Source organism: Artibeus jamaicensis, unplaced genomic scaffold, assembly GCF_021234435.1.
Source record: "Artibeus jamaicensis isolate MK-2021 breed Jamaican fruit bat unplaced genomic scaffold, CSHL_Jam_final scaffold_1964, whole genome shotgun sequence".
NCBI classification, from domain to species: domain Eukaryota; kingdom Metazoa; phylum Chordata; class Mammalia; order Chiroptera; family Phyllostomidae; genus Artibeus; species Artibeus jamaicensis.
In genome coordinates this window covers 31,638,803-31,659,879 of record NW_026522030.1, presented here as the reverse complement: position 1 = coordinate 31,659,879, position 21,077 = coordinate 31,638,803, and the positions used below count along the sequence as shown (strand labels likewise).

The following is a 21,077-nucleotide window of genomic DNA, read 5'->3' as shown; positions in this document are numbered from 1 at the left end:
TTAATTACATTTTTAGACAGTTTCTCTGAAGACCTTCATTCTAAATAAGTTAGGATTTTCACATTTTTTAAATTAGAAGTGTATGGTAGGCAGGAGCAGTACCTCAACTAAGAGTGATTTTACCTCCCAAGAGACCCTGTCAATGTCTGGAGACATTTTTGGTTGTCACACATGGATAGTGGGTGCACTACCAGTATCTAGTGGGTAGAGCTTAGTGATGCTAATGAACATACAATGTACAGGAATGTCAGCCAAGACATATTTGGCAAAAATGTCAGTAGTGTTAAGATTGGCAAACCCTGTTTTAGACCACTGTTTTCCAGCAGTTGGATAAGGTTGGAAAACACTGACACATTTTTAAAAATATTTATGTGAGACAGTAGGATAACCAGAAGAGACTGCTGAAGGGTGGAGGCAGCCAGCCCAGGGGTTTTGACAGCCCCTGCTGTAAATATCCGCTCAAATACTAGGAGAGTCACTCTTTTAGGCATAACTTTACCCCATTCAGTTTGCTGTACTAATTAGGAGTCTTTGATCCAATTCTAGCTGACAGAGCCAGCAATTTCTTTGTCAGTAGCTACTAAAGGATAGAGAGCCCTGAGTATTTGAGCCCTCTTTCCACTGCGTCATGCTGCTTTCTGGAGTGTTAGTGAACATTCAGGTAATTCAACAGAGGGACTGCTGACTGTGTTAGAGATCTCGATGTATTTATATGGTCAGATTCTAATAAACTGAGCTAACTAATGAGATGAGAAACAATGGAGTATCCAAAGTAATGGTTGTTAAAAATATCAGTTTACTTAGGACTGGAACATTTTGATTATTTGTCTTTATATTTGCTTTAGGGTAATGAGATTGGTGGTTGTTTCTACAATATTCTAGGTGGTGTAGAAGGAACCCAGAAGTATAGTGGGTAGCACATGTAAATTGTTTGTAGAAAATTCATAAATATTTTCAGGGAATAAATTACTATATTTTGGTATGTTTGATACATTTTGATCATTAGTTTTTGAAGCCCATTAACTGTACTTAATATTTAAGATATTGAGATGCTTTGTGAAAAAAATTAGATATATCATTATTGTCTGAAAAGTACTGGAATTCCCTGGAATATTTTTGATAGACATTAACTATTAAATAATTAAATAATTTTGAGCAAGGTTTTATGACATTGACTTACATTATATAATTGCTATAGATTCTCTTGGTAAATTCTAAAATACAGGTTTTTATTTATTTTTTTTTATTTTTATTTATTTATTTATTTATTTATTTATTTATTTTTATTTAGTTACTTTTCAAGTACATTTTTTTTTTTAAATCTATTTCTCCCATCCCACCCCACCCCCCGCGGTCTCCCCCTCCCTCCCATCCCACCCCCCAGTCCTCATCTCTGTGTCTTTCATACTTGTTCCTCAAAATCCCTCCCCCTTTTTTCCCCTTAAGTTCCCTTCCCTCTCCCCTCTGGTGCTGCCCACTTGTTCTCTATTTCAGCGTCTTTGTTTTTCTTCTGTTTGCTTGTTTGTTTTATTCTTTAGCTTCCTGTCAAAGGTGAGATCATATGGTATTTGTCCTTCAATGCCTGGCCTATTTCACTCAGCAGGTTTTTAAATACCATATCTTTTTAAGTATATTTTATTGATCATATTATTACAGTTGTCTGAATTTTTCCCACTTTGCTGCCCTAGGCCTGGTATCCCCTGTCCTTCCAACAATCCCCCTCTTAGTTCATGTCCATGGGTAGTGCATGTAAGTTCTTTGGCTTCTCCATTTCCTATACTGTTTTTAACATCTTCCAGTCTATTTTGTACCTACTTATTATGCTTCTTAATCTCTGTACATTTCCCCCACTCTTCCCCCCCCCCCCCAGCTGATAAGCCTCCAAATGATTCTGTTGATGTTCTGGTTGTTTGCTTTGTTTGTTTTTTTAGTTCAGTTGTTGATGTTTGATGTGGACTCTGGCCAGCAGTGTCCATGGTGTTGTGCATGAGATGAGCAAAATCACATGGACTGCCGAAGTCCTGTGGAGAAAAAGGGACAGCATGTCTGCTCTTTGAAGGGGAGAGCGCCTCGACCTTTGCCTTGACAGGCTTTTATTGGCTTTCTAGTAGCATACATCATAGCTCACATTCGTAATGCTCAGGTTTGCTTTAGGGAATTACTTTTTACAGATAACAAAGGAAAGAATGTTACTGATTACTTCTTACAGATTAACAAGAAAAAAATGTTGCAAATGCAACATTAGGGAACAATAAAAGTAATTGGTCTAGTTACATTCCATCCTTCAGGGAATTAGCACAGACTTCAGGAAGTTACTTTAAAGATATGCAGTAAGCATTTTCTGCCTCAGCTCAGGGTGAGGGAGTTTTAGCAAGAGCAAGCCTCAAAGCAGCCTAGGTATAATGCAGGCCTGATTTCCCACAGGAAAACCAATCTGTGGGTTTGGCATCTTGTGTGCTGACACGTGCCTATGGGCTTTCCAACAGAGCTGGGCTACATTTGCCATTCCACGCAGATAGGTTCCCTATAGATATTTGTGGGGATTTGTTGCCTTTTTAATGTTCACAGTTTTGATCTTCTTTTTCTTAGATAAGTCCCTTTAACATTTTATGTAATAATGGCTTGGTGATGATGAACTCCTTTAGCTTTACTTTGTCTGGGAAGCACTTTATCTGTCCTTCCACTGTAAATGATAGCTTTGCTGGATAGAGTAATCTAGATTGTAAATCCTTGCTTTTCAGCACTTTGAATACTTCTTGACCACAAAGTTTCTTTGAGAAATAAGGTGACAATCTAATGAGAATTCCTTTGTAGGCAACTCTCTGCTTTTCTCTTGCTGCTTTTAAGATTCTCTCTTTATCTTTAAAACCTTTAACATTTTTATTATCATGTGTCTTAGTGTGATGCTATTTGGACCCAAGTTGTTTGGGATTCTCTGTGCTTCTTGGCCTTGCATTTTATTTCCTTCACCAAATTGGGAAAGTTTTCTTTCATTATTTTTTCAAATGAGTTTTCAGTTTCTTGCTCTTCCTATTCTCCTGGCATCCTTATGATTTGGATATTGGCACATTTGGAGATGTCCCAGAGTCGTCTTATACTGTCTTGCTTTTTGAATTCTTGTTTCTTTCTGTTCTGGTTGAGTGTTTATTTCTTCCTTATATTCCAAGTAGTTGATTTGAATTCTGGCCTCCTTCCCTTCACTGTTGGTTCCCTATAGATTTTTCATTTCCAAATAAAGAAAAATTGTAATTTTCTTTAGTATTTTCTTAGTATAAAAATTGTAATTCAACCTGTTTTACTACCTGTGTCTAGAAACCTAATCTGTTGTTGACTTGGTTTTTGTTGACTAAAACATTTTATCTGACTCATGGAATTATTAGGTTTAAATGAGGTAATGTATATAATATATTTTAGTGCATACCCTTGGGTGTTTTTTTCAGTGTATGTGCCTATGAGTATATGGAATATGCTTCTGTGGTGTTTATGAGTGAGAGTATTTGTGAATGCATTCTTTACATGAGTTGTATAGTTTTAGATCGTGACTTTTCTTTCACTTACCAGTAATATTTTGGGCTCTTGAGTTCATGGTTTTTATTGGCTATCTAATGTTCTAAGCCTGTGTTGTCAGTTATTTAGCCATTTTCTTATTCAACATTAAGGCTTGAAATACTTAGCAGACCTGGATGTAAATTTCAACTTTATTACTCTCTAAACTACTACCACTACTTTATCACTCACTACCACCAAAGCCTTTTGGTAGTAGTAAGCAAGTTATACATTTCTTTGTGTCTCAGTTTTCTAAAATGGGATGATTATAAATCATTTTGAGAATTATATGAAAGTTTAAACATTGCCTGAGAAGAGTGTCAGTTATAAATCTTAAGTAAATGGCAGCTTTTATTAGTTAATATGGAAGAACTGTGCTCTCCCCTACCTTATTCATTATTGCCTTGGAGCCATGTTGTTTTTGTGGGTAAGGTATCTGGTTGAAGTGATTACCAGTGAAAGTACAGCAGATTTGATTAAAATTATATTGTTCTTAATAAGCATTTTCCCTATTAAAACATAAAGAGTCTTATGAAGCAGCAAAAGGAAAATATGAAAGGGAAAAGAATTTACCTGCCAAGTATGTGTACCTGGGTGTGGTGGACTCTGCCCAGCAGAGTCCACCTATTGTGGCTGACGACGAGAATAAATGCACAGGTGACAACAATCCTGTGGAGAAAAAGGGGACGTCATAACTGCTCTCTCAAAGGAAGAGTGCCTGTGGATGCCTCGGCCACTCCCTCAAGAGGGGAGTGCCACGACCCTTGACCAGACAGGCTTTTATTGTTTTCCTTGGGTCTTATATCAGAGAAAGATTTGTTATCTATTACATAGAATATTATTGTGTACATTTTAGCTATAATCAAGGAATTGAAAATAACATATAGAGGGGAATGGCGATGAGCTGATTAGCTCTGTCTTTGGGAAAGTTTATGTAGGCTTTGGATATTACCTTGAAGATAGACAGTACACATTTGTTGTTTTAGACCAGGGTAATAGAGTTTTAGGAAGAGCAAGCCATAACAATCTGCATGCATTTCTAGGCCTGATTCCCACAGGAAAAGTCGATTTGAAGGTCTGGCTCTTGCCCACCACTTTAGCTGAGTCGAATTTGCCAGACCAAAACAAACTGGTCCCCTACACCTGGGCATGTGGTATTATGATTATCTAGATGCGTATCATGCAGTTTGTGACTATGAAGTATTAAACATAATTTTACATTTGGTATCTTTTATATTATACATATGTTAAACATACTGTTTTTGTAATTAGGTGATAATTGGAAAGAAGCACGAAAACTCAGTGAATCTACACAACATATTTTGGTACCTCTGCACTTCAGCGTGGAATTCTCGAAGGCCATGGTTTTCATGGATATAAGGATGCCTAAGTATGTATCATCTGTTTCATGAGACAGTAGGTTTTCTCAGTAATTCTGTAACTAAGGAAATACCGTATTTATCGATTCATTGTGTGTGTGTGATTAAAATAAATATAACCTAACACCATTTTTAGCTGAATAATTCAGTAACATTAAGTACATTCATATTGTGCAATCATCACCACTATCTATCTCTGAAACTTTGTCATTTTCCCAAACTGAAACTCTATACCCATTAAACATTAATGTCCTTTCCTTTCTCTTTTCCCCCACCCTAGCTTATGACAGTCATGTCTGTGTTATATCTCTGTGAATTTGATTACTCTAGGTACAGTTGACCCTTGAATGACATGGATTTCAACTGTTTGGGTCCAATTATATGCAGTTAAAAAAAATAAATATACAGTTGTTCTTCCGTATAGCTGGGTTCACATCTGTTAGTTCAACAATACATAATGAATGGGCTGTGTTTCCATATACTTTATTTGGAAAAGTAAGCCACACTCTGGATTAACCCATGACCATAGTTTACCAGCCTCTGGTTAAGTGCATGACAGCCAAATGTGATTACTAAAAGGGAAATGACACCAGGAAAGCCATTTGAATTAGTGTTCTGTGATACTAAAATGGCTGTAATTTAGGATTAGGGAAGTGTACTGGAAATAACCACAGGTAGAAACTATAATGACTTAAAAAGATGAAATCTGAGAAGCTTTGAAAGAAATTTTGTAACTCGTGAGTAGTATAAATATGATAGCATATAAAATCCTAGAACTCTGCAAATATCAGGTAGGTTTTTTTTTTAAGTTTGAATTTAGAAAGTTGAAGGCAAATAAAGGAAATTCTCTATTATTTAGGAGGTAGTGTGTCGGTACCCATCATCTTCAGGTTACTTAGGCAAATTTAAAGAAATTGAAAAGTTTAGGTACATTAATGAGACTGCTCCATAATATATTCCTAAGTTAAACTGGTATGTGTGGGATTAATTACAAATAGTTAGTCTGTTTGTAGTAAAAGAAAGCTCATAATTTTCTCTGTGGAATTCAGTCATATTTTGAGAATTATAACCTTAATAGCAAATGTGTATGAATTGAAGAGTAAGTTTTAGGAAAAGTGTGCAGTTTAAAACAAAAGTGCAATGAATGAATATTTACTCTCTCTTTGGCGTCAGTCTCTTTTATTATTATTATTGTTAAAGATTTTTTGAGCAGTTTTAGGGTCACAGAAAAATAGATAGGAAGATAGATTTCACATGTACCCCCTGTATGTATTCACCTATACATAGCATCCGCCATTAACAAGATCCCCACCAGAGTAGTACATTTACAACAATTACAACAATTACATTTGTTGTAACTGATGGACCTACATTAAACATCATATTCACCCTAAGTCCATAGTTTACATTGCAATTCACTCTTGGTGTTGTATGTTCTGTGGTTCTGGACTAAAGCATAATGACATGTATTCATTTTTATGGTGTCATATAGAGTGTATCACATAGAGTATTTTTACTGCCCTAAAAATCTTCTGTGGTCCACTTATTTATTCCTCTACCATCCTGAAGCCCTGGCAAAAACTGACCTTTTTACTGTTTGGGTAGTTTTGCTTTATTCAGAATTTCATGTAATTGGCATCACATAATATGTAGCCTTTTCTGATTGGCATCTTTCACTTAATAATATGCATTTAAAGTTCTTCCATGTCTTTTCATGACTTCCTAGCTTCTTTCTTTTTCGTGCTAAATAATATTCCATTGTCTGATATACCACAGTTTATCCATTCACCTGCTGACAGATATCTTGTTTGCTTCAACTTTTGTTTATAAAGTTGGAATATAAAGTTTATGTGGGTGAGTTTTAGTCATACAAAACTATGAGTAAAGATGCTATAAACATTTGTGTGCAAGTTTTTATGGGAACATAAGTTTCAAATCATTTGGGTAAATGCCAAAGAGCTCAGTTTCTAGATTGTATAGTTAAACTATGCTTTACTTTTGTGAGAAACCACCAAACTTCCGAAGTGTCTTTACCCTTTAGCATTTCCAATAGTAATGAATGAGTGTCCCTGCTGTTAACACACCATTGTCATTATTTGGTATTGCCAATATTCCAGATTTTGGTCATTTTAGTAAGTGTGTTTTGGTATCTCGTTGCTGTTTTAGTTTGTATTTCTCTCATGATATATCCTGAATTTCATACATTCACTTGTCTGTATATCTTTTGATGAGGTATCTGTTGAGATTTTTATCCCATTTCTCCAATTGGATTGTTGGTCTTACTGAGTTTTAAGAATCCTCTGTATATTCTTGGATAACAGTTCTTTTTGAGATGTATCTTTTTCAAATATTTTCCCTTCATGTGTGGCATGTCTTATAATTCTCTTAATATTGTCTTTTGTAGATCTGAAGTTTTAATTTTATAAGGTCCATCTTATTAATTACTGTTTTTCATGAATTGTGCTTTTGTATATGAAAAAAGTCATGGCCAATACCTAAGGTCATCTGGGTTTTCTTTTTTTTTTTTTTTTTTTAAATTAAATTTATTTATTTTTTGAATTGATTATGCTGTTACAGTTGTTCTATTCCCCCCTCCATTCCCCTCCACCCTGCCCCCCAACCCCACCATTACCCCCCTTTAGTTTATGTCCATGTGTCTCAAGTCCTTTAGGTTCTAAATTTCCCAAACTATTCTCCCCCCCCCCATCTATTTTCTATCTACTGTCTATGCTACCTGTTTTCTGTACCTTCTCCCCCCATCTCCTCCTCCCATTCCCCTGTTGCTAACCCTCCTTGAGATCTTCATTTCTATGTTTCCACTCCTGCTCTAGCTGTCCTTTGGTTTGCTTTCGTTTTAGGTGTGGTTGTTAATAACTGTGGATTTGTTGTCCTTTCACTGTTCATGTTTCTTTATCTTCTTTTTCTTAGATAAGTCCCTTTAACATTTCATATAATAAGGGCTTGGTGATGATGAACTCCTTGAGTTTGGTCTTATCTGAGAAGCACCTTATCTGTCCTTCCATTCTAAATGAAAGTTTTGCTGGGTAGAGCAATCTTGGTTGTAGGTCCTTAGAATTCATGACTTGGAATATTTCTTTCCAGCCCCTTCTTGCCTGTAAGGTCTCTTTTGAGAAATCTGCTGACAGCCTGATGGGGACTCCTTTGTAGGTGATTGTCCCCTTAGCTCTTGCTGCTTCCAGGATTCTCTCCTTCGTTTTAATTTTGGCTAATGTAATTATGATATGCCTTGGTGTGTTCCTTCTTGAGTCCAACTTTTTTGGTACTCTCTGGGCTTCTTGGATTTCTTGGAAGTCTGTTTCCTTTGCCAGATTGGGGAAATTTTCTTTTATTATTTGTTCAAATAGTTTTTCCACTGGTGGTTGTGTCTTTCCCCCCTCTGGTACCCCTATAATTCGGATATTGGAGCGTTTATAGATGTCCTGGAAGTTCCTAAGCTTCTCCTCATTTTTCTGAATTCTTATTTCTTCATTCCTTTCTGATTGATCATTTTTTTCTTCCTTCTGGTTTACTCCATTGAGTTGAGTCCCAGTTTTTTTTTCATCTCTATGGGTTTCCTGTGGAATTCCATTCATTTCCCTTAATTTAGCCTTCATATGTTTCTCTAATTTATGGCTATAGTCCACCAGATCTGTGAGGAAGCTGACGACAAGTGTCTTAAACTGTGCGTCTGAGAGATTTGCTATTTCTTCGTCACTTAGATTTATCTCCGGGACTTTGAGGTCCCCCTGCGACATTTTTTGGTCTGTTCTGGCCCTTTAAGTGAGAGAAGCGGCGCCTTGGAGTCCCAGGTCGCTGGGTTGTGACGCTGTATGTGGGGGGCGTGGTCAGAGGGGGGGGAAATGGCGCCGCCGCCGGTCCCCCGCTCACTCCCTCACCCGCGCGTAACCGGGCACCCACAGTCAACTCGCTGCCACCGCCTCCCCACTGACTCCTCCGTAGTCACTCACCCGGTGGGCTGCTCACTAGGTCCAATCCTGGGTTTGGAACCCGTGCGACTGGATTCCGCGCCCGCGCCCGCGCCCGGGTCGTTCAAGTTCTCCTTTGTAACTCCTCAACCCGCCGCCGCCGGTTTTGCCTCTTACCGGCCGGGCCGGAGAATTCGCTGTTTGCGGACTTCCGAAAAGTCGCGCGTCTGGGTTCCGCGCCCGCGCCTGCGCCCGGGTCGAACGAGTTCTCCTTTGTAACTCCTCAACCCGCCGCCGCCGGTTTTGCCTCTTACCGGCCGGGCCGGAGAGTTCGCTGTTTGCGGACTTCCGAAAAGTCGCGCGTCTGGGTTCCGCGCCCGCGCCCCGGGTCGAACGAGTTCTCCTTTGTAACTCCTCAGCCCGCCGCCGCCGGTTTTGCCTCTTACCGGCCGGGCCGGAGAATTTGTTGTTAGCGGACTTCCGAAAAGTTCAGTTTTCCGTGTTCTGGTTGTGTTTTCTGATGCTAATATTTAGTTGTCCTTAAACTTGGTTGTGAGAGGAGGCAGGCACATCCACCTTAATCCTCCATCTTGGCGGAAGTCTCTGGGTTTTCTTGAACTTATCTTTTTGGAGTTCTATAGTGTTTGGATTTTGCACTTAGATCTGTGATCCATTTTAAACTTTTGTGAAGGTTAAGTTTGTTGTCTAGTTACATTTTTCTTGCATGTAGATGTCCATTTATTCCAGACACATTTGTTGAAGAGATTGTCTTTGCTTCCTTTTACTGCCTTTGTTCAAGTTTAGTTGACTATATTTATGGAGTTCTTTTCTTGGGCTGTCTATTCTGGCTAGATGATCTGTTTATTCTTTCATCAACATCAGTGTCTTACTGTAGCTTTATAGTAAGTATTTCTAAAAAGATTTTAAATTTATTTTTATGTTTAGAGAGAGAGAAAGGAAGGATAAAGAGGGAGAGAAACATTGATGTGTTAAAGAAACATTGGTCAGTTGCTTCTTGCACACCCCCAGCTGGGGACATGAGCCTGCAACCCAGTCATGTGCTCTAACCAAAATTCAGCTTGTGACCTTTACTTCTGCAGGCTGACACGCAACCCATGGAGCCACACCAGTCAGGGCTACAGTAAGTCTTGAAGTCAGGGAGTGTCAGTCCTCCAACCTTGTTCTTCTCCTTTAATACTGTGTTGGCGATTCCAGCCTTTTGTGTCTTTGTATAAATTTTAGAATTATTTTGTTAATATCTATTAAATAAATTGTTGGGATTTTATTTGTCATTGCATTGAATCTGTAGGTCAGTTTGGGAAGAACTGACATTTGATAATATTGAGTGTTCCTGCTCATGAAAATGGAAGATCTCTATTTATATAGTTTTTTTTCATTTCATTCTTCAGAGTTCTGCAGTTTTTCTCATGTAGATCTTGTAGATTTTTAGTTTTATACCTGAGTATTTCTTCTAGTAAAAATAATATTGTTTTTAATTTCTAGTTCCACTTTTCTATTGTTGGTGTATAGGAAAGTGACTATTATATATTAACTTTGTATCCTGCAGTTAACAATAATGGTTTATAAGTTCCAGGAGGTGGTTTTTTGTTCTTGTTGTTTCTCTTTGGGTTTTCTACACACAGGATTATTTCATCAGTGAACTGATGAAATAATGTTCAGTTCAAAACTGAAAAAAGACAGTTTTGTGTTTTCTTTTCCAATCTGTATGACTTTTATTGACTTTTATTTTCCTTCCTTGCCTTAATGCATTGGGTAGGACTGTCAACATGATCTTGGAAAGGAGTAGTGAGAGGAATGTCTGCTTTGTACCTAATCATACTTGGAAAACTTTGAGTATTTTTACCACTAAGTATAATGTTAGTTATAGGTTTTTCAAGTTGACAAGCTATCCTTTATTCTAGTTTACTGAGAAGTGTTTTTTTTATTATGAATGTATGTTGGATTTTGTCACATGCATCTATTTATGCGATCACGTGTTTTTTCCCTGTTTAGTCAGATCAGATTTTTAAACATGGTTTTAGATGTATGATCTCTTGTACAAGTTATTTGAATTTGCTAAAGTCTTAATTTCTTGGTAGAAACTATGTACATATGGGAATTTATAAGAAACAGAGAACAGAAATAAGTTTTCTACCTTCTAGGTGGTGAGAACTATTTAGCATAATGCATATCAGGTGCTTTTCTTATTGCCTCTCATGTAATTAAGACTTGACAAATAATAATTGTCAACTGTCCTTGGCAAATAATAGTGGGATAATAAACATTAAAAAATAAGCCTCTGAAAAATAATGAGATTATTTTACCTAATGACTGGTCAATAAATTCAAATGTAAATTTGAGTGAAGAACATGGGATAATTTGCCCATGGTCTGTGGGTGATTTTTAGTACTAAAATCACATTTGATTACTTTGGGATAATTTAAGGGGAACAGTCATCTTTTTAACTAATGCACTTAAATTGTAATAAAAATTGAGTTATGATTCCTGTCTTTTTGATACAGATTCAAGATTTTTGGAAAGTTACCACTGATTTCCTTAAGAATTTCAGATAAAAAACTTCAAGGGATTTTGGAATTGATTGAAAGCATTCCAAAACCCACACCTGCAACTGAAGTGCATGACCCTGTCAAACCATTTCAGGTAATATTATTTACAAAATGAATAAAAACACACAAAAAATTCACAACTATCATTTTAACAACCACAGAAATTTTAAATAAAAAGAACAGTTCATTCTGAACAGACCTTTAAAAATTACATTTTAAAAGAGCAAATGATGAAGTAATAAAAGGTGCCTGAAGTGTAAAATGGTAAGTCTATCTTTCTTTACTTCTCCAGCCTTCAGTGCTTGGCCTCAGTGGTAACACTTCAACCACTGCATCTCTAGTTTTCTGAAAATGTTTGTGGCATATGCTAGTACACATATGTAAACATATGTGTATGTACATGTGTATTTGTTCTTGTGTTCTTAAAATTTGTGTGAGATTATACTTAGTGTTCTGAACCTGTATTCTTTACCATTATTATCTATGTTAAACACCTTGGAGATATTTTCATTTTAGTCCAGATCTACCTTGTTTTTTACTGTGATATACAGGGTGGGGAAAAAGTAGGTTTGCATTTGTGAGTGTGCTAAACACAGAGTTCATTCTTGTATTATTATTTATTAATTAATATTTTCCATATGAACAACTATAAACCTACGTTTGCCCCACCCTGTAGTTTTGAATTATGTGAGTATACCATCCGTTATCTAACATAATCCCCTTTGGGTGGACATTCATATTGTTATGAGTGTTTTTAGTTGTGAAAATATGGCTTTGAACTTCCTTTTATATACATTTAGGCATATTTTTATCCATTAAATAAATTCCTAGGAGAATTGTTGAGTAAAATACCATGTGAATTTTATAATTTAATGAACTTTGCTGAATTTCTTTTCTAAATTGAGTCATAATTTATAGTCTCACCAATGAAGGTCTGTTTCTTTGTTCTCATGAATCATATTAACACATGTTAAAATTTATTCTGCTAAATGAAGGAATGTTACCTTGTGGTTTTAATAGGCATTTCTTTATGAATAAGATGGAACTTATTTTTGTAAGTTAGAGAATTTGCATTGCTGTTTTTGAAAATAGCTGTTTATATCTTTTGTTGGGTTATTGTTTTCCACTTAAGGAAATATTTGAAGTTTTTAATTTACAATCAGTTTTTAAAAATTTGTTATTTGTTTTTATTCTGATACATTTATTTTTGCCAAGCCAAACTTTCTATGTAGTTAAAGTTATTAAATTTCCCCTTTGTGATGTGTGGGTTTTGTGTTATGTCTGTTACCTCTTATGAAATGAATTTCAAAAAGGAAATATCAGCCCTAGCTGGTGTAGCTCAGTGGATTGAGCACAGGCCTGCGAACCAGACAATCGAGGTTCGATTCCCAGTCAGGGCATATACCTGGGTTGCAGGCCGGTTCCCTGCAGGCCAGTTCCCAGCAGGGGATGCATGAAAGGCAACCATACATTGATGTTTCTCTCCCTCTCTCCTTCCCTCCCCCTCTAAAGATAAATAAATAAAAATCTTTAAAAAAAAAGGAAATATCCATTCCTATTTTTCTTTTTTTTTTAAATTCTGATTTTTTAAAACTTTTTTTGAAATAATTTCAGACTTACAGCAATGTTGTAAAAATAGTGCAAAGAAGTTTTTTTCCTCAGAGCATTTGAGAATGTTTCTGATTTGTTGTACCATCACCCTGAACACTTTAGTGTTCTGCAATATTTTTTCATAGTCTGTTGCTGAGCTTTTTATGTTTTAAGTCTCTTTTTAAAAGATGTTTTAGATTTTGATGAAATTTAATTTTTACAATATTGTTTTAATGGATAAAACATTTTATCTCATCTGAACTCTTTGCCTAACACATGGGCAAAAGATTTTCTCTTATATTTTATTCTAGAAATCTTTTATTATTAGATTTTATGTTTAGCACTATGAGCCATTACTTGTTAATCTTTTTATACATTGAGTGTGATGAGTCATTCTATTTTTACATTTATATTTCTAGTTATTTCAGTTTCATTTGTTAAAAAAACTTTCTCCTGTGAGTTGAATCTGTTTCCGGCTATGTTCTTCTACAATGATTTCTGTATCCTTTTCTTTGATCTGTGTCTGTCCTTTCACTGATACCATACTGTTTTATTTACTGTATAGTTACTTACACGGTAAGCCTCTTTTTTAATTAAAAAAACTTTTTTATTCTCACCTGAGGACATGCTTAGAGGGGGAAGGAAAGGAGAAAGAGTGAGAGAAACATCACTTGGTTACCTTTCATATGTGCACCAATCCCTGACCAGGGGACTGAACCTGCATCCCGGGCATAGGCCATGGATGGGAATTAAACCCTTGACTTTTTGGTTTGTTTGATGATGCCCAGCCAAATGAGCCATACCAGCCAGGGTTTAATTTTTAATTTTTTATTAAAAAAATTTTTTTTAATATTAAATTTTATTTAGTTACTTTTCAAGTACATTTTTTTTTAATCTATTTCTCCCATACCACCCCACCCCCCCGCCCGGTCTCCCCCCTCCCTCCCATTCCCCCCTCCCCAGTCCTCATCTCTGTGTCTTTCATACTTGTTCCTCAAAATCCCTCCCCCTTTTTCCCCTTAAGTTCCCTTCTACAGTTATCTCCATTTTCCCTCTACAATTCCCCCTGACCCCAGCCATCCCCCCTCCCACCCTTGATCCTACCCCACTTTGACTTTGTCCATAGGTCCTTAATATATGTTCCCTGACAACCCTTCCCTTTCTTTTCCCCATTATCTCCTTCCACCTCCCCTCTGGTTACTGTCAGTTTGTTCTTAATTTCAGTGTCTCTGATTATATTTTGCTTGCTTGTTTGTTTTGTCTCCAGGAAGACAAACAATCCAATTAAAATTTTTGATTTTTTAAAAACTATATCCTGTGCAGATTGTTACGGAGAATTTCTGTGACAGCCTTCTGAGTCTGGTTCTTCCATCAGGTTTGTGCTGTGCTGACTGCATACCTCTGAGTCCTTTTTGGCTTGATGTTTAGTGTCTTTTACACTTCTATTACTTTTTTCTTAAGCTGTTAAAGCTTTAAGAAAAACCATCTGTGTAACTATTAGGTTCTATCTTAGTTAAGAGTGATGGCTAAGATGAATTCCCTCCCCACCCCACTCCCAGACTTAATTGCAGTATAACCAGGGTGGGCAAAAGTAGGTTTACAGTTGTAAGTAAAGGAATGGATTATTCTTGTTTTATTATTTATTAATTATATTATTTATTTGTATTACAACTGTAAAATTACTTGGCTCACCCTCTATATTAAGAGAGTCTTGAACACATGATCTACACTAGATCATGTTCCTTTTAAAAATTCAATGCTTACGTAAAAATAAGCAGAAAATTACCACTAAAATCTTTTTTAAAGTGGATTTCTATTTTGTGTCAGGCCACACATTTGGAAAAGGACTCTATTTAAGGCTCTCTATTATTTACATTTAGCACCTAGCACACTTCTTTATTTTTGCATATTTTTATCTTTAATCTTTATTACAATCTAGCAAGTTGCGTGTTATGGTCATTATTTTGCTTAATGGATGCTGTTTTCGAGAGGTTAAATATTTTGCCTAAGATCATGTAGCTTGTAGCTTGCTGAGCCAAAGTTTGAATTCAGGTTTCTTTTTATTTCTTCTTTTAAAACAAATCTCCAGCTGAGATTCTTTCTGCTGTTAGCACATAATTTTCTATACATATATGTGTGTGTGTGTGTGTGTGTGTGTGTGTATGATTTCCTAATCTGCAGGCGTTCTGTTTGTACTTTTTCCAGGTTTCCCAAGGAAGTTCAGTATGAAACAGTAGATCTTTACTAAGAGTTTTGATTTAAGCTGAAGTAGTTTTACATGTCAAATAAAATATTTTATAAACAAAGAATCACCTCTTCAGGAATGATTGTTTGGCATGTCTTAGAAACAGACTTTTAGTCACAAGTCTTAAATGTTTTAACATTTAAATATATCTTGGAGTTGGGTGTTCCTTTTCACTTTCTACAGTGATTTTTTAAAAGCTTTATCAAGGGATAATTGATTAATAAAGTTCTCAAATATTTAACATGTACATCGAGGTGATTTGATATACATTGTGAAAGTTTTTCCCATATCTAGTTAATTAACACGTCCATTACTGGTCATATTTATCTTTTTTTGCTGGGGGAGAAGAATTTAAGTTCTTCTCTCTGAGTGTATTTCAATTATACAATCTAGTGTTATCAACTATAGTCATCATATTTTAAATTAGATTCATCATATAACTAAAGATTTGTACCTTTAGTAAACTTTTCCTTTTTCTTCAACCCCCAGCCCCTGGCATCTACTTTTATACTCTGTTTCTTTGAGTTTGACTTTTTTTCTTATTTTAAATTCCACATATAAGTGACATTATGCAGTATTTGTCTGTTATATTTAGGTGATATATAGTGTTCAAGTCATTTTCTTACTGATGTTTTGTCTAGATGTTCTGTCCTTTATTGAAAGGTAATATTGAAATATCAAACTATTTGTAGACTTCTTATTTCTCCTCTTTTGTTAATGTTTTCTTTACATATTTTGGGACTTTATTGTTTGTAGTGTATATTTATAATTTTTAGTATCTTCCTAGTAAATTATTTTCTTTATTATATATAATGACTTTTTTGGTTTGTTACAGCTTCTCATGTAAAGTCTTTTGTTTGAAATCAGTATAACCACCTATGCTTTGACTGCTATTAGAATATCCTTTTTCATCCTTCATTTTCTATTTATTTGTGTATTTGGGTCTAAAATGAATCTGTTGTACACAACATGTAGTTGAATCATACGTACTTATATGTCTTTATCCATTCTGCAAGTCAGTGCCTTTTGATTAGATGGTTCAATCTGTTCATATTTAAAATACTTAAAAGGAAAGACTTCCTCCTGTTATTTTGCTTTTTTTCTTCTATATATCTTACACTCATTTTCTCTGTTATTCCCTCTTCTTGAAATTAGTGGGTTTTTGCAGTGAACTGTTTGAATCCCTTCTAATTTACTTTGTGTATACTTTTAGATATTTTCTTTATGGTTGGTATGTCAATTTAATTTTATTTAACATTCTTAGTTTATAATATTGTGTTTTGAGTTGATACTAACTTAACCTCAGTAGCATGCAAAAACTCTTTACTAATGCAGCTCTGGTCTCCCATTATTAAGGTGTCACAGATTGCACCTTCATGCACTGGGTGCTCAGAATCCATTACAAGTTTTTAATATATTTTCTTGTAAGTGTGTAGATAATAAAAATTATAGTTCTGAACTATAAATACAATAATACATTGTTATGTATATGTCCGTGTGTTTATCTTTACCAGAAATTCTATTTCTAGCTATGGCTTTGTGTTCCTGTCTATTGTTTTTTACTTCAGCCTAAAGGACTCTCTTTGGCATTTTTTGTTGGTCAAGTCTAATGGTAACACACTTCTTTGGATGTTTGTCTGGCAGTGTCTTAATTTCAGTTTTTTAAAGACAGTTTTGTCATACATAAAATTCTTGGTTCACCTTTATATTCTTTTAGCCCTTTCAATGTCATTCCATTACTTTTTGTCTTTCTAATGAGAAATCGATTATTAATTTAATGAGAATACCTAGTATGTGGTGAGAAGCTTCTTCTCTCTTTGAGTGTCTTTTAACTGATCATGTTTTTGTATTGATTTATTTGAGTGTATGTTACATTGATTTAGTGAACTTGTTGGTCTTTTAAGATTCATATGTTTTATCAGATTTGGGGACATACTTCTTTTTGTAAAACCTATCTTACTGTTATTTTCACTTGTAATCTTGTTCTTTTCTTTTAGCTCTTTTTTTTAGGTTCTTTCTAGCTCTCTGAGTGTATTTAAGACAGTTTAAAGTGGTTTTCTTTGCCGTCAAGGCCGATATTTGTGCTTTCTCTTGAACCGTTTCTGTTATGTTTTTTCTCTGTGTATGGGCCACACTTCCTTGTTTCTTTGCATGCATTATTATTCTGTTGTAACTGAAGAATTATGAGAAAAGAAAACTACAGACCAATGTGTTCATTAACATAGATGTAAAAGTCCTTAACAACTAGTACAACCAAATAGTATGATATTTTAAAATATAATACACTGTGACTAAAATCATTTACTCTAAGAATGCAAAAATGGTTCACCAGTCAGTGTTATTGACCACATTCATGGAGTAAAGGAGAAAAGTATATGATCATCTCAATAGAAGAGGAAAAAGCATTGACAAGATCCAACAACCATTCATGGTAAAAACTGTTAACAAACTTAGAATGAAAAGTAGCTTCCTCAACTGGTAAAGGATGTACAGGAAAAAACCTGTGGCTGATATATTCTTAATTTGAAAAAGACCGAATACTTTCCTTGTAAGATCAAGAGTAGTGTAAGAATGGCTGTTCTCACCAGTTCTGTTTAGACTTTCACTAAAGGTTCTAGTCTTTGCAACAGTAAAGAAGAATGAAGATGGGATGGAAATAAGAATGTAACATTATCTTTAATTACAGTTACATGATCATTGATGCAGAAAGTTCTAAAGAATGTAGAGAAATATGAGTAGTAATAGTAAGCAAGTTTCACAAGGTTGCAGGAAACAGCAATATAATTGTTTCTAAAAATGAAATTAAGAAAAATGTTATTAATAGTATTAAAAAGGGTTAAATATATAGGAAAATTAGCAAAAGAAATACAAATACTATATACTAATAACTACACAACATATCTGAAAAAAGACCTAAGTAAGTGGAATGATATACATAATCAAGGTTGGAGAGCTGAATTATTAAGATGGCAGTTCTCACCAAATTCTGTAGGTTTCTTACTATCAAAATACCAAAAAATTTTTCTTCTAGAAACTAACAAGCTTATTATAAAATACACTGGTAATGCAAAGGATACATATTACGCAAAACAATTTTGGATAAGAATAAGGTTGTAGCTTATCTGATACTTTATTTCAAGGTTTATTTTATAGCTACTTTATTCCAGAAAGTGCTGTAGAGGCATATGAATAGATGTTATAATAAGTCAGTAAAGTAGAATAGAGTCTGGAAATAAATCTACAATGTAATACATGGTTAATACATATTTGATTTCTTACAAAGATGTCAGTTTAACTAAGTGAGGGAAGAATAGTTCTTACAACAAATGGCTCTGAAGACCTATATTATTATGTGGAAAAAATAGGTAAAAAATAAATGATTATCAACCCTTACCTTAAAACATGAATGGAATTTAACTGGAAATGGAACATAGACCTACATGTAAATGCCCAAGGGTATAAAGTTTCTTTAACAAAAAACATAAGTAAAAATGTTTGAGTCCTTGTGGTAAGTAAAGATATCTTGGGTTTTAAAAAGTGAAAATATAGAAGAAAAATAAGTTTTATTTAATGAAAATTAAAATTTTCTGATTTTTAAAGACACTTAAAAATGAAAAAGGCAAACTATCAATTGGGAAAAGTACTTGAAAGGCGTGTAACTTAAAAAAGATTTGTCCAACATACTTGAATATAAAAGCCAGCAGCCAGATAGGAAATGACTTAGGTGTGTGACTTTATTTATTACTCAGCAGGAAAATGCGAAAGCAAACTACTATTTTATGTCATTAGATATAAAATATTACATTAAAATTAAAATTAGAGCAGCATTTTAGGTCATTACGTTTTGGGAGCATGTGCTGAGGAGCACAAGGGAGGCTTCTGAGTTCTCTTGCTAAGTCTAGATTTTGTGTGCATGAGTGCATTTACATTTTGAAAAGTTATTGAGCTATGTACTTACACTTATGTGCTCCTATGTAGTAGGTTATTTTTTAATAAAAATGTATCCTCAAAATGAATAGGATTCTGAGTAGGACAAACACAAATAACCTGTGAAACTTTAATGTGATGTGTAACTATTATGCATTTGTGAAATTGTAATTAAAACTAGGGTGAAACTGGCAGTGATATTGGCAAGGTTTAAAATGTCTGAAAACTTTAAGCTTTCTTGAGGATATGGAGCCATACAAACTCTAATCTGCTGACATTAGTGTATTGTATTGCAACCACTTGTGAATACAGTTTTGTAGCACTTCTAGAAAGGTGAACATACGCGTTTCCACTCTTTGATACATACACCACAGAAAGTCTTGCATATGAGCACCTGGGTCAGGTTCAAGGATGCTTATAATGCCACTGTGAGTAAAAGCAAAAACCTGTGAACAGTACAAATATTTATCAACAGCGAAAGGGACAACGAAGGAGTGTTTTGTTCAATGTCACCAAAAATTTTTCTTCTGGAAACTAAGTTTATTATAAAATACACTGGTAATGCAAAGGATACATATTAGGCAAAACAATTTTGGATAAGAATAAGGTTGTAGGTTACCTGATACTTTCTTGAGGATATGGAGCCATACAAACTCTAATCTGCTGACATTAGTGTATTGTGTTGCAACCACTTGTGAATACAGTTTTGTAGCATTTAGAAAGGTGAACATACGTGTATGTAGATTTAATGAAAATTTTAATTTTCATTAAATTACTCATTTGGAGAATGAGTAAACTGTCAATGCAGATAAAATTGAAGGTGGTTTTGTAGAATAATATTACCCAAAGATACATCCAATGTTTTCTTTTTCTACCGTATAGAAAGATGCAGAGGTAAATGCATTCTTTAGAGACTCATTCATAGGTTTAGAAAAGCAAACTAAATACAAGCCAGATCATGATCATTGGTAGGGAAAGCAATCAAAGGGGTAGCACAGAGGGTGTTTCTAGGTAGATAGGGTATGGCTTGTTTCTTTGCCTGGGTGAAAGGTTCAGGAGTGTTTTTTATTTTGATTTTCAAACTGCATTACATGTGTTTATGCTATATTTCCTGGAACAATAGTAAATTTACTGAAATATCTTATAAAAATTAAAAATAAAATTGCAAATTCTTCAAGTATATAGGCTTTAAATCTTGAGACTTCTTGTTCTTCATGGATGTCACGAAGGTTCTTCCTTATTTTGCAAGGTATTGAGTTTAGATATATCTAAGGTCATTTTCTACTCAAAGTCTGTCAACAGGAAAATTATTAAAATAGCTGTAATGTTTATATTTAGCCGTGAAACTGTAATAATCACTTCTTGAAATATATATCTTATAATTGTCTAATTCAGACTAGATTTTTTCCCTTTTGGGGGAGGTGTCCAAATTGTCTTAGAACCTTGAATAAAATCTTTGTGCTAATTAACAGTAAATTACTTTTCTTTCAGATACAAAGGTCTACTTCTTTGGGAGCATCACAGATATCACAGAAAGTGATTCCTCTATTGGAACTGAAACGTGTGGAAGATGGTAAAATGAAACCACTTTAGAAAACTTTCCTTGTTATAAATATCTTATAGAAATAATTCTCATGTTGAAACCATATAAAAATTTTAGGGAATAGCAGATACTTGTATGTTTTCCAGAAATTTTACTAAAATCCTTTTAGATCACTTTAATTTAGGTGTCCCTTAAAGTTACTTTTTGCAGTGGCATTTTTGATACATAAAAGTTAAACTTAATTACAAGGACATCTAGTAATTTAATTATCTTAATCCTGCTGTGAGCTAAGAGATCCCATTAAACTTTATAGATATCTAATTCTTGTGATATGTAGGTATTGGAGAATTTTGT

General features: G+C 34.7%; 1 protein-coding gene across 3 annotated transcripts in view; it reads left to right on the top strand.

The window, feature by feature from the left end:
- The window catches only part of VPS13A (vacuolar protein sorting 13 homolog A), a 197,546-nt gene that overhangs the window by 66,807 nt on the left and 109,662 nt on the right, over positions 1-21,077 (top strand). For all 3 annotated transcript variants that reach the window (XM_037149102.2, XM_037149103.2, XM_037149104.2), the window contains exons 22-24: positions 4,819-4,936; positions 11,374-11,512; positions 20,672-20,753. In XM_037149102.2, coding sequence (XP_037004997.2) covers positions 4,819-4,936; positions 11,374-11,512; positions 20,672-20,753 — 339 coding nt within the window. The remainder of the gene's footprint in view (positions 1-4,818; positions 4,937-11,373; positions 11,513-20,671; positions 20,754-21,077) is intronic.